The following is a 13,288-nucleotide window of genomic DNA, read 5'->3' as shown; positions in this document are numbered from 1 at the left end:
GTCCCAGATCTTGCAAGCAACAAGCACAGGTATGTTACAGGGTGACACTGAGGGACTTTGTGCATTGGTCACCTTTTCTGTGCTTCCAAACTGCCAGAGCTCCATTTGCATTCAGGTGCTCTTCTGTAATGGGAGTCTTACAACTTGATCTTCAAGGCTTGGAAGGGAAGGAATTGGTTTTATTCTCAAAGTACATACAATAACACATTCTTCTTTAATACAGTGACTGAATTACAGGGGAGACTTCTCTTACCTACTAATTTTGGTGTTCTCAAGTGCAGAGCCATTCTAACCCAGCTTCTCTGTAGTTCCTGGTACTCAAATTCAATGCATTTAGTGTTCAAAAGATTACTCCCACTTTTCTGCAGTGTAACATTAACCTTGGCTCAAGTGTGGCAGAGTTGAGGCCTTTTGATCAAGACAGTGATTTGAGGATTTGGTATTTGTGTTACTTAAGCCATAAATTTGCATCTTTGGTCAGGGATGGGGTGGTTCTTAGAGCAGATCCAAAACAAATACTGAAAGGGATGTAAGGCACATTTTATAACCTGTCCTTCAGGCCCCTATGGTCTCTTACACCTGGACTGCAGCCACAGATCTCCAGGACCTGAGAAGAGAATGCACAGCTGAGATTTCTACCATGTCTCTTCCCCACCCTTCATTGGCCAAGGTAAGAAACCCTCTCCCAGGTACACACACAAGCAGAGCAAAAATTGAAGCTTTTATTTTTTTTTTTCTCAGTAAAAAAAAAAAAATCCCAACAGCCCATCCCCATTATTTTCTAAGTCCAGCCCCCACCGCCAAACTGTCGTGGCTTTGGTTCACTTTTTGCCTAAAGATGATTAAATAGAAGTACAAAACATGCTCATGGAAATATTTAAATACAATGTTGAAAGATGTCTCCTCAGCTGAGGACGCTGACCCGTATGTGTCTTAAATAAATAGGTACCATCAGTTACTACCGGATAAAGTGCAACAGTCGCAGAGCTGAGGTGAGGTAGCACGGTCGGTGACGCCTGCCCGCCTGAGCCGCGGACCCCCAGGCCCGGGTTTGGTAAGGGGTACCTTCCCCGCACGGCCCGGGGACATGAGTTTAGCCCCACCCGGGCCAGGTCCCGTCCGGGTCAGCGCTCAGAGAGTGCGGAAGGCACCCAGGGTGTTCTCCTCCCACTCTGAGCCCGACTCCGAGTAGCCGCTGGTGTCCTCGGCGTCCGAGACGGGCGAGTATTGCCCGCAGAAGGCGCGGGCCGGCGGGTAGAGGCCGGCCCCGCTCCCCGCGGCCGCCGGCGGCCCGGCGAACGAGGCGGCCTCGGCGCCGCCGGGCTGGCTGGGCGGGAAGCCCTCGAAGATGGGGCCGGGGGTGAAAGCGGCGGCCGGCGGCCAGTGGTAGGGAGCCGAGCTCTCCTCCTTGACGGGGACGATCGGGGCCACGCCGGAGAGGGCGTAGCGGGGCCGCTCCGGGGCGCGCAGGGCGGCGAAGCGGGGCGGCTGCGGGTAGCCCGGCGCTGGCGGCGGCTCCGTGAGCGGCGGCGCGGCGGGGCCGGGGCGGGGCGCGCCCCGCTGGCGGCGGGACTTGGCGCGCCGGTTCTGGAACCAGACCTGAGGAGAGAGGCCGGCGGTGAGGGGGTGAGAGGGGGCGGGGGCCCCGGGGCGGCGGGACGCGGCCGGCGCCCCTCACCTGGATGCGGGACTCGGGTATCTGCGTGGCGTCGGCCAGCTTCTCGCGCAGGTAGATGTCGGGGTACATGGTGTCCTGGAAGACCAGCTCAAGTGTCTCTAGCTGTGCCGCCGTGAAGCTGGTCCGCTTCCGACGCTGCGAGGCCGCCGGCGCCCCCTCGGCCGGGCCCCGGCCCCGCTCCGCCGCGGGAAGCGCCCTGAGGGCGGGCGAGGCCGGGCTGGGCCCGCCGCCCCCCGCCCACCTGCCTGTGGGGAAGGCAGGGGGCTCCGCCGGGGGCTCCCCGAAGCGTAGTGCGGCCATTAGCAGCGGAGGAGGAGGGTACCCGAGGCATCCCGCCGCCCTTTATAGCCGGAGAGGGGGCTCGGCAGGGGCGGGGGAAGGCACGGCCCCGTGGGGAAGGTAGGCGCGGAGGTCTGGGCACCCCGCTGAGACACCTGGCCCTGCAGTTCGGCCTTGCCGGCGGGGTGTCCGCCTGGGGCCTCTCCCTGCCATGCTCGGCCCGGAGGCCTCTGCGGCGGCCGGGACACCGCAGCCCCACGCGTGATGACTGGCGGCCCTGGGCTCCCTGCACTCCTTCCACGAAGCACGGACAGCAAAGGGAGAGCAGAGCGAGGTTTGCATCTGCCTAGTGTGGGCAAAACAGCTCAGTGTTGGGCGGTTGACACCTCAGATAGGGCCCGGTCCTGCAGCTGGGTTATTTCTAATACAGTATCTGGGCTGATCCAGAGTTTACTCCTTCCAGCTACTGCTGCAGAGATGTTTTCCAGCATCTGTCTGCTTTGGTCAGCAAGGGATTTTGCATAGTGTGAGACTCAAAGTAAACAAAACTTATCTCGTCCCATGGGCTCTGTTTGCAGCACTCCGCTACCAGCTGTGCGGCCAGAGTACGGCTTCCCGCTGTGCCCTCTGCTGCTGCTGCAAAACCAGTGTTATATTTTTAAGGTGCAAGTTAAATGCAGCTCGGACCAGGCAGAGACACGCTGGTGTCATCACATTTTCCACCCACTAGCTAATGCCTCTGTGCTCCCAACTTGTGCTCAAACAGCCCTGGGCACTTCTGCGATAACTTACAACTGTTTCCCAGCTGGAGAGAGTCTCATGCTGAAATGCTGCCTGACCTTCTCCATGGAACTTTAAATTAAAGCGTTCACCCTCGTTTTGCTTTACTGGATCATCACCTATGAAAAGTGACTTTGCACAAAAGAATGGTGTTTTAATTGTTTAAAAGTAATTTCTGAAGGTCTTCTTCCTAAAGTGTTTGTACCTTTGTGCTTGCATACACGCAGCGATCCAGATACTTCTGTTAATGGAGTTTTATGGGCATTTGTTCCCGAAATCGTAGTCTGCAGTCTGCACGCAGTGGTGAGAAACATGAGGCTCACATAGTGTTCTCAGTTAGCAGTGTAAGAGGCATGGTGATGAGAAAAGGCCCAGATAGTGATCATCAGGAAAGCATGGACAGCATTATCTTAGGGTTTTCATAAAAAACTCGGGCAGGGTGATTCTGTGCAGATTTCTCCAATTCTCTGCGGATTCAGAAGATGCTACAGGTGGCACCAGAAGGGAATTACTCTGTTACATTTATGTTATTAATATTTTACTCTATTTTACATCAAATAACATTTGCTGAAAAATGTAAGCAGAGGTTTCTTTCCTGTGTAACACAGAATAGAGATGCAACATCCTTTAGGTTTCTGACAGATTGATTTAGTCCTGCTTTGAATTATGCCTTTATAGGGATATTGACTTCAGTTTCCAGGATTTGGTTAAGATGGATTAAGTATGCCAAACTGAGAAAGCAGCTTTTTCAGGAAATGTGGGGTTTTTTTCACACATTTGCATGTGTTTTTCTTTCACCAGCAGTAGTCCAAGGCTCAAATAGCTGCTGGCACTGTGGGCCTCTCCCTGTTCACCCCCGTTAACTAAGTGGGTTGCTAAGCTGGATGTGGGTCCATACAGTGTGCTCTGGGAACTAATTCAAGTTAAATTAACTGTAGAGTAACAGCAAAGTTGGGTTGAGTTCCCTGCCTGTGGGTCACCAGCAGCCCCTGAGATGGCCGTGCGAGCGAGAGGGCACTGCCACATGGAGCAGGAGGGAGATGAGGGGATCCTATCTGCGGGTGCTTCTAGGACTGCTGCCACATGAATCTGATGCTGATCTAGAAGAGGACAAAACTGAGACTGTCAGAAGCATGATGGTTTTCAGTGTCAGACTTCCCATTAGGATGACTACTCTATCAATGTATATTGAATACATACTCAGGAAAGAGTGAATACTGGGAGCTAACAGACCTATTTCCAACTCATAAGTCTGGAAATGGGCTGACTCTTTGATCTCTGACTGCTGTGAAGGAGTGAAGTCCTTCGTGCCACAGTCCTTCTCAGTTCCCTTGCACTTCACAGTACCAGAGGTTTTCCAATACCTGCCTTGTAACCGCAGCTAACTTGCCTGATGAGGAAATGAATGGAAGTGTTTCCCAAGTCTGGTAACTTTTATAAGAGACACAGATACAACACTTATAGACCTTTTAAAAAATAGCCTACTTTATTACAAGGCAAGAGCACCAACTTCTACATCCTAAACTTTGTTGCAACAATTATTGTAGAGGAACACTGAGGGCTAGTTGTGCAATGCAGAATCGAAATCCTGTGTTTTGCAGATGTATACAACAGGCTGGGTACACCTCTGCCACTGTCACTGAGTCGTGTGGGCAAAATGGTCGATGCTCTTAAAGGTAGCCCATAATTCCACGCCCAGGCTCCAGGGAGTGGGGTTTGCCCTCACTCAATGCATCGCCCATTTGTAGATGATGGCGATTTCTGGCCGACATTCCTGCAGCTACCCCGCGAGGGGCTGAGGCAGCCATAGGCAGGCCTGGCACACCACCCCTCTGCACACCTTTGGGTCCAGCCTTGGTTACTTCCACTCTCTGCCTCAGTTTCCTTTGCTGGAAGGAAAGGACTAGTGGCCTGATACTGGCACGTTGATGTGTCTTGGGGATGAATCCTCTTCTGCATACCAGTGGTACATGCTGGATGCAAAAGCAGAGCAGCTTTGGGGCAAAAAACAGAGCACAGGAACTGCATTTTCCCCTTTCCTGTTGCTCAGGCCGTTACACAGTGATTTCCTCAGTGGGATCCTGGTGGCCACCCTTCTGGATTGCCTTGGTTTGAAAGTGATCTAAAATTCAAGAGAGGCAAGAGGGACAGTGCTCTAATTGTAAAGGAGCATGCTGTTCGGTGGAAATTGGAGTAGGAGGCTTTTGCCTCCTCCTAGGCAAGCAGGATGATATGAGAGACAGCTCTTTGCTTTATTCTGATGTTTCTCTCCCCTCCCAGCGTTGGCACACCTCTCCACAGCTCCCACAGAGTGTCATCCCACTGATGTGCTAAAAGCAGTGCCTGTGAGCTGCTGCAGCATGCCTTCTGCAGCAAGAAAAAAGCACTGTGTCTGGATTTGGCAGAGCTTTCTTTCCCCAACAAGAAGTTTTGTATCCTGCCATGTTCCTTGCTGTCTGACGAAGAGGTTTCCAATACTTTGTAGGTGCCAGCATCTGCATGGAGTTACACCTAGGTAAGGACTGGAAACATTTAGCAAGATATTTGGACTTTTATCCCTTCCTGTGCTGCTTGTTTGCTTTTATTTGCACTCTGTCCAGGCACAAAGGGGGGGTTTTACTTTCTCCCCTGAGACACAGAAGCCATGACATAAGTCCAGAAGTGGCTAGCTTTTTAAAATTAAGATGGCTAAAATTAAGGTAACTGTCTCTAAGGGAAGAGCAGTCTACCTTGTGTGGATAACAGAGATTCCAGCCTGTAAAGCATTGATCTTCACTGTATTTGTCAAGAGAGAAATGCCTTATGCTTCTGTTTATGCTGGGAGTACCTCTGCACTGAGGTACCTGTGCCGAGGGGAATCTACAATGTGAAACACGCCCATATGCCTGCAATGAAAACACAGTTTTAAGCTTCAAGTGGAGAACATGTTCTCTTGTCACTGCTGTCAGCAAGGATAAGACAGGCTCTGAAACACTGAGGTTTTGAAGGAGAAGGGGGAGGTGGACCCCTGTGCAAGGTTTGCCAGCCTGATGGCTCTTCAACCTTTTGGATGCCAAGCTGGAGAGGTTCTTTGAGGCTGTCAAGGACCACAAAGTCATCTTTTAAAGATGCAGATTGAGATCCCGCTTTCCGTGGCATAAGGAGCTGAGGCTTGGGAATGCATGGCAAGAGTAGGTGGCAGTGCGAGATTCAGCTGTGTCCTTGCTGTCAAAACAAAGGCACCCCTTTAGATAACTAATACACACCAGCAGTTCTGCTGCCCAGTCCCGGGCAGGGGAGGATGAAACACCAGGGCTTTTGCCCTGCAGTGGTTTGTCACCACTAGTACAGCCTTTGCTGTGCTCAAACTCTTCTGCCTCATCACATCAGTTTGTTCCTTCTAGGACTCTGCAGAGAGGCAGCTCTTGCACCATGTTTTTTCATTCCAGCAAAGTGGGGGATTTTTTTCCCCTTTAACATGAATTCTCTGATGTCTAAGTGGGAGATAGGAGTTTTCAGTAGTGCAAATTTAGCAGTCTCTTGTCTCTCTGACTAGACCTGCAAGGACTCAATCAGCATCTTGAAGATCTCAATTTCTATATCAGTTTTAAATGAAACTGGCCAACAGGTTCAAAAGCTTTTATTAGGAGACTGACTTAAACTGATTTAATTAACTTAGAGAAAGTTTAAGAAAAGCCAGACCCACAGTTTCACTGTTAGTACTTAGCTTAAATTTAAGCTATATTGAAGCAGCAATGCCTGTGTAACTACCTCACAGATAAAATGAATTATAGACCAGACACATTTTTGTGGTTGCATACAGAGTTGCTGCTGGCATGAAAATGCCGTATAATTTTCAGCTTCTCTAGCAGGGCCCTGATAGCAAAACTCATTAATGCATGCTAGGCTTAGGTTTTGAGGGTTTTTTTATTCTGCCTAAGAGGAAATAATTAGATGAATGCCTAATTTCCCTCTGATTGCTTCTAGTCACTGTGACAAAGCTCTTTAAAGCCTCAAAATGCTTTCAGAGGTGTGTCATGTCTTGCCAATGTGCATACACCAAGATCTATATCTTGAAGCACAGATAGAGTTCTGAGATTCAGGTGGAGTTCTGAGACTTCACAGTGAGGCCGTGTTTTTAATGTAAAGTTGTCATTCCATAGTGTTTGTGGTTTTAGCTTTCATGGCTGTAACAAGGAAGAGCTTGAAAAAGTGGACTGCTTATAGTCCTCACTTTAGCATAGTTTGCACATGTCTTGAAGTGTATTTGTGAGTGTCTTGAGCTGCCTGTCTTGGCTGTTCAGCTGTGTCCGTGACAGCTTCTCCTTGCCAGAGCCCCTTCAGGGTGCTGAGGAGGTCCTCACTACCTCACCCTGCATGTCATCCTCTGCTCATAGAATCACAGAATCATTTAGATTAGAAAAGATCTTTAAGCCCAATTGTTAACTCAGTACTGCCAAGCCCACCACTAAGCCATGTCCCTCAGCACCTCATCTACACAGTTTTTAAATATCTCCAGGGATGGTGATTCCACCACCTCCCTGGGCAGCCTGTTCCAATGCTTAACAACGCTCTCAGTGAAGAAGTTCTTCCTAATATCCAATCTAAACCTCCCCTGGAACAACTTGAAGCCGATTCATCTCATCCTTTCACTTACTACTTGGGAGACCAAACCCCACCTTACTACAACCTCCTTTCAGGCAGTTGTAGTGAGTGATCATTTCACCCCTCAGTCTCCTCCAGCCTAAACAACCTCAGTTCCCTGAGTCACTCCTCATCAGACTTGTTCTCCCAGGAGAGTCCCAGAACAGAGCCGAGCCTTTCTGAAAACAGGGCTCAGCACTCTACAGAGAAGAGGCAAGATGCTGACTTCTGTGCCACAGCTTCACATCTGTAAAACTGAAACAGCTGTATTTGCCTCTGACCTTCAGACTCGCCTCCACCTATGAGACAATGAGGTAGATCCAGGGTCTTATTACAAGGTCAGAAGCGTGACTTGGCCATACTCCAGGATGTTCCAGTTGGCAGCATGTGCCTGGGCACTGCTGCTCTCCCTGCTGTGTGGCTGATGGTGTGACTCATAACAGTGTGGCCACAGTATCCTGAACACTCACCTGTGGCTGAGGGGCTGAGCTGAACCCCTTTCAAGGCTTTTGTACCTACAAATCAGATCATATGTGATGGAGCCTATCGCATGGGAGAACCAGAACGATGCTGGTGACATCAGTCCCTAAGGCAGCACCCTGTTTGTGCAGCCCAGCCCAGCTGCAGTGCCACAAGTTATTTCAGCAAAGGGCCAGTCTTGCCCACCAGCTCTATGCACAGATCTTCCACGGGGTTAAAGTAAATGTAATGTGACAAGCAGGGTTGTGTCCTCTCTGAATGACAGGCTGTCTTGCTGGGCTAGGATCTGATTACATCTATACACATGATCTATTTTCCTTTGAAAATTAAACTGCCTTCTCTCTTTGTTTTTGGCAACAAGGAACTAATAGTGTCTTGTGACTTTAGCCCCGTGCTTAGGAGGGGGATGTGACTTGGTGGGGTAAGCCATTTCCTGAGAGGTGTGAGACGAGACTTCAAGACCTGGTGGTGCCTTTCGTGTATTCTGTTCCAAGAAGTTGATAAGAGCTTCAGACACACAGAAAGCCTTGAAGAAAGGGGCCGTGGGGGAGGCGTAAGGACCTAGCAAATGCATATGAAAAGATCAAGGGGCTGCATCTGCTAAATCCCAACAGGAACAGATTTGGGGTGAGATGCTCAGGTTCAGAGGAGACCTAGACATTACAAAGGGGCAAGGGCAGAGTATGTCTGATGGCTGGCAGCTGGCTCCCTACCTTTGACAGGGAGAGGGATATCAAGGATTTGGGAGTAGGAGGGAGATAAGAGCAAATTGTGGGAGTGGGGAGAGGGAAAGGACAGGGCAATAGGGAGGAAGCTACCTGGAGATAGGAGAGGCTGGTTGAAAGGGCAGGGGATATTTAGGATTGAATTTAGACTCTATTAAGCCTCAGGAGTTTTGAGATATCCAGAGAATGGCAGGGCCTGTGTACCTGACTATGGCTCCTGCAGTCAGTGCGCAGTCCCACAAAGATTGCTGTGGCAGCAAGCACTAGGCTGAAACAATTCCTTGTTGCCATTTATCTCTGTGCCTTCAGATTTTGTAGTATATGGTACTGTGAGAGAATCTAAAGCCTCTATTTAAGAGAGCATATTGTGTTGCTTTGCCTACTCTCATGGGTCACACCCCATTTTTAGAGATATTTTCCTTAACAAAGGATTTTTAACAACTGTTGATGCAGGTGGTTGTATGCATAAAATTACTGGTTTAGCTGAACTCTCAGTAATGTTTTATTAATTCACTGTACAAGCAAAGGAAAAAACTCTATATCTGCATATAAACAACAACAAAAAACCTCTAAAGAACTCAAAGAAGATAAGAATGGAAGAACTAAGGAAAAAGACAGGACCCTGTTTGCTGTTTCATACAGCGCCTACTCAGGAGAGGCAGCCAGAATAATACACACAACAGGGCCGTCAAGGGAAGGCAGAAGCCACATCCTCTTTTAATAGCACTGAATAACGGGGGGGGGGGGGGGGGGGGAAGAAAACAAGCTCTGTACAGTCCCCTCTCTTCCTTTTTCAGGCTCCTTGGCTTTAACAAGCAGTGTTAGGGCATTGTTTTGTACCTTGGCAGACTCCTAAACCCTTATCATCATCTCCTGCAGTGGTGAGATCTTCCTTCTACCCCAACTTAGCAAATGACTGTTGCAAGCTTCTGTGTCTCTGTCTTGCAGTGTTTGGTGTCTGTCTGAGAGTGTGAGCTACTGCAACAAATAGATTTTTACAATAATTTAACTTTGTCCTTCTCCCAGAAGGCAATGAAACATAGACCCAGAACTTTGCCAATAAGGTCAGACGCCGGTTGCAGTACAAATGCAGATCCAGTATCTTTTCTCTGCCCTTGGTTGCTCTGGTACTGTTAAGCCTCACAAGTCTGTTCTCTCTGAGTGGTATTGACCAGAGATGTCTTCAGCTGGCTTCCCTGCGTTTCCCTGCTGCCACTCAGACACATGCCAAGGCAAGTACTCTGGCTTCAGTCTTACCATTCATTCTGAATCATCTTTTCTGGATAGTTTTGGAGACAAGGGACAGTTGGTCTCTCGTGTATCGTGGCATTTGCAATAAAACCATTTTGATTTGCTATAGCATTTTTTTCCTGGGTTGTTTAACTCCAAAAATATTCAGGCCTCTATAGAGTTTGGAATGTTTTCAGATGTAACGTGTAGATGGAAGGTGGAACGTTCCACGTGAGGTGAGGATCCTTAAATCAGCAGTTTTGGGTGAGGATAGGTGGGGAGTGCAGTGGTTACTGTGCTATTTGGTTAAATAATTCTCTTCCATGCATAAATTGACTCATATTTCTTTGCTGTTTAAAATCATACTGAAGGAGAGAAAAAGAAAGCAAATGCCACACAATGAACCGGGTAGGCATTTTTTTCTGTGGGTTATCCTGATTTTTGCAAGCCCACGGCTCAGTTTTCTGGTGTCTGACTCACACAGAAGCTCCATGTATTTGCATAGAAAAGCATCTCCATCTTCCTCCCCCACTGTCCCACCCTCCTGCCTCCACCATCCCAGATAAGCTGTCTGCTGCCTGCTCCTCTCTGTAAACAGGCTCTCTAGGGCATGTCCCTCCCCTCTGCCTGGGACCATTCCTACCCCGCCGCTCAGGCAGCTCTTGCCTTAGACCTTCAAAATGTCCCCTGTTCTCCCATACCCCATTTTATGTGATGACCATTTTTCTTCTCCTGTTATTCAAGCTCAGTTCCTCTGCTTTTATTTCTGGCAGGGTTATTTTTCTGTTTGGCCTTGTTTTTCAAGGGCACACCCTTGTCACCTCCTTAGTCCTTTCCTTTGTTGCCTAAAGGTCTTCCTCTCTTTCCTTTTATTGGTACTTTTGTCTCTTTTTTCCATTATCTTTTAGTCTCCCAGATTCTGTCCCCTTTCCTTTGCATTTGACCAAGCTTGTCTTACACATTTTACTTGGGGGATTTAAGACTTTTCTTTTTGACAGCTTTTCTTTCCTGCCCCTGGAAGTTTCTCCATGCTGCTGGGCACATGCCAAAGACCAAATACATTTATTACTCCAAATGAGACAACTACAATCCCACATAAGAGTGACTCCAGGCAGCAGCAATCCCAGCAGCTCTCTGCTGCCATCTTGGCCATCCCCTATGTCTCACGTTTTTCCTCTTCAGCTGTGGTATCTTCACATCTCAGATGTTGCCTTAAGGTCTTTGACGAGACTTTGCTGCAAGGCTGATCAAAAAAAGGTGCAGCAGCATCATAGTAGAGGTTTCTATTTGCAGTTCCACCACTGCTATCCTCTTGTCACCAGCCTCCGGCTCGCTGGCAATGCCTGAAACATGACTGTAGACTGTCTTTATGGCAGTGACTGGAAGTGGGAAAACCAGGCACACTGTTAAATCAGTCACAACATCACTTAGGTAAAAGTAAAAACACCAGGATCAGGGCTCTGAGCCCGGAAGGAGAGGAAGAGTGCGGAGAAGGTGTTCTTAAAGGGCTGGTTGGATTCTTCATAGTTGTACCACTCTGTGTTGTTTTATGTTGGTTGTGTTTTGGGGTTTTATGGTTATGTTTTAGTTGATGTTGCATTAAATTATTTTGTGTTTTCTTCCCCAAGCCGAGTAGCCTGGTCTGTTTTGTCCTGAACCTTAAGCAGCAATTAAGCTCTCCCTGCCCTTTGGCAATCCTCATGTCTTCGGTACTTGAGGCTAATCGTGGTCTTTTGTTCCCTGATGGGCCTAAACCAGGACATTATCAGATGAGGGAGCAGGAGTCCTGGCAGTCCAAGAGAAACAGAGAACCTCCTGTCACTGGAAATCCTCCTGACACATGGAAATGGATCCTCCCTGCCTGTAGAGCCTGATTTTGCATCTCCTCAGACAAATGGTGGTCTCTCCGCTAGCTGCATGGAGCAGGCTCCTGTTTGAGGGACCAGGAGAATTTCTAACTCTGAAATGCAAGTAGCCACACAGGTACCTACACAACCAAGCTGCTGTATGATGAGCTCCTTCTTCTTCCTAACAAAATGACCAGGATGTGTGTGAGCATCTCCAACAGGTCTTTGGAGTTCAGCTTTCCACAGCAACAAGTTGCTATTAACAGTATGTAGCTGAGTCTGGGCTGTCCAAGCATATGCATCTTGCCACTCTATCTTGCCTGTGGCCCCATTGCTGAAGGAACCAAAGCAGAAAAGTTGGTTTCAGATGTGAATTTTCCTTAGGACCATGTAAAATACATCTGCAAGAAGAGCTGCAGAAGACCAGGTCATTGCAGGTCTGCCTGACTTCTTTCCTCTGTCCACCGTTCCCAGGTCTTCTTAAACTCGTGCCATTTTTTCAGCAGATGCAGAAACCATGGACTACATCACACAGCAGGAAAGACTTATTCACTTTTTCTTCATAAATGCTGTAAAATCCTCGTACCTGTGAGTCTGGATTGCTGGCATTCTCCATGCAGGCACGTAGAAATCATGAACTGTGAAAAGGACGTGTCATTAAATGCTCTTTGGTGCACTTGCAGAATAATCATAGATCAGATAATTGCTTTTTCTTCTTTTTTCTGCTTGAAGCTTGGGCTGTTTGGGACCTGACCATTGGGCATGGTATGAATAGGAAGGGGAAAGCTAAGTGGAAAATACCTTTGTTAGCAGTGCCCCTGGTAGGCACTGCAGAAAATAAGCAAGGGATGTACTTGTTTTAATGGCACTTTCTTGGTGAGGAAATGCCTCCATTAGACATATTTATTGGTGGACTACGTGAGCAAAATACTCCTAGTGTAGCTGTTGCTATATAGGAAAGTATTATTTTCCACCTCCTTCCTGAAGAAAAGCAGCAGTGCTTGTTAAAACAGAGATTTGGCTGTTAGAGCTGTGTGTTTATTCCAGCGCAGAGGAGCAGAGGGCAGCACTGGTGCCGTTGTGAGGATGCTGTGGGCCACCACTCTCAGTTGCTAGGCATGAAGTACACAGGCTGCATGTGCCTTGGTGGGGAGATGGTGTGACACTCTCCGCTGGTCCTCTCGGGTAGTGCCAGGTGGGAGCACAGAACAAAGAGGGCAGCACCAGCCTTGCGGTGACCTGGAGAGGACTTCTGTGGTTGGTGGTGTTTAAGCAGAAATCATCTGACACTTTGGAAGAGGGAAGGCAGTGCTGCTGATCATTCCTGGCTACTGTGCTGGGCATGTGCCAACGCACTTGGCTAAGGGGATGATACCTTTGCCAGCATAGAGGAGACTTCACACCCTTAAAAGAGGAGGAGTCTCCATAGAGGAGTCATCTCACCCTTGAGATGGTGAACAGTGGCACATTGTGAAAGGAGCTGTTCCAGTAACTCTTACCTGTGACATTTTTGGCACGCCATCTAACCAATGCCCAGGGAAGGCTCTCAGACTGTGGTGATGCACTGTCTCCTCACATTCTGCAGCCTTTCCTGGCGAAGGTAGGCTAGACCTTCCTGGCTTGGCCTTTTAGATGGGCTTCTTGCC

At 48.7% G+C, this 13,288-nt stretch overlaps 1 protein-coding gene and 1 long non-coding RNA gene across 2 annotated transcripts; one reads left to right on the top strand and one right to left on the bottom strand.

The window, feature by feature from the left end:
* Positions 1 to 1,120: 1,120 nt before the first annotated feature.
* MIXL1 (Mix paired-like homeobox) lies at positions 1,121 to 1,978 on the bottom strand. The gene is made up of 2 exons (XM_061991524.1): positions 1,679 to 1,978; positions 1,121 to 1,599 (listed from the first exon to the last, which is right to left on the bottom strand). Exons 1-2 carry the CDS (start codon positions 1,976 to 1,978, stop codon positions 1,132 to 1,134), a joined length of 768 nt encoding a protein of 255 aa, XP_061847508.1. The 3' UTR covers positions 1,121 to 1,131.
* On the top strand, positions 1,646 to 11,418 carry LOC133625029 (uncharacterized). Its single transcript, XR_009818326.1, has 3 exons — positions 1,646 to 1,729; positions 5,018 to 5,252; positions 9,592 to 11,418. It is a non-coding gene; the product is annotated as an uncharacterized LOC133625029 (long non-coding RNA).
* Positions 11,419 to 13,288: the final 1,870 nt, after the last annotated feature.

This window comes from Colius striatus, chromosome 2, assembly GCF_028858725.1.
Source record: "Colius striatus isolate bColStr4 chromosome 2, bColStr4.1.hap1, whole genome shotgun sequence".
Lineage (NCBI taxonomy): Eukaryota > Metazoa > Chordata > Aves > Coliiformes > Coliidae > Colius > Colius striatus.
The sequence above is the reverse complement of the archived record's forward strand: the minus strand, read 5'-3'. Positions and strand labels throughout refer to the sequence as shown.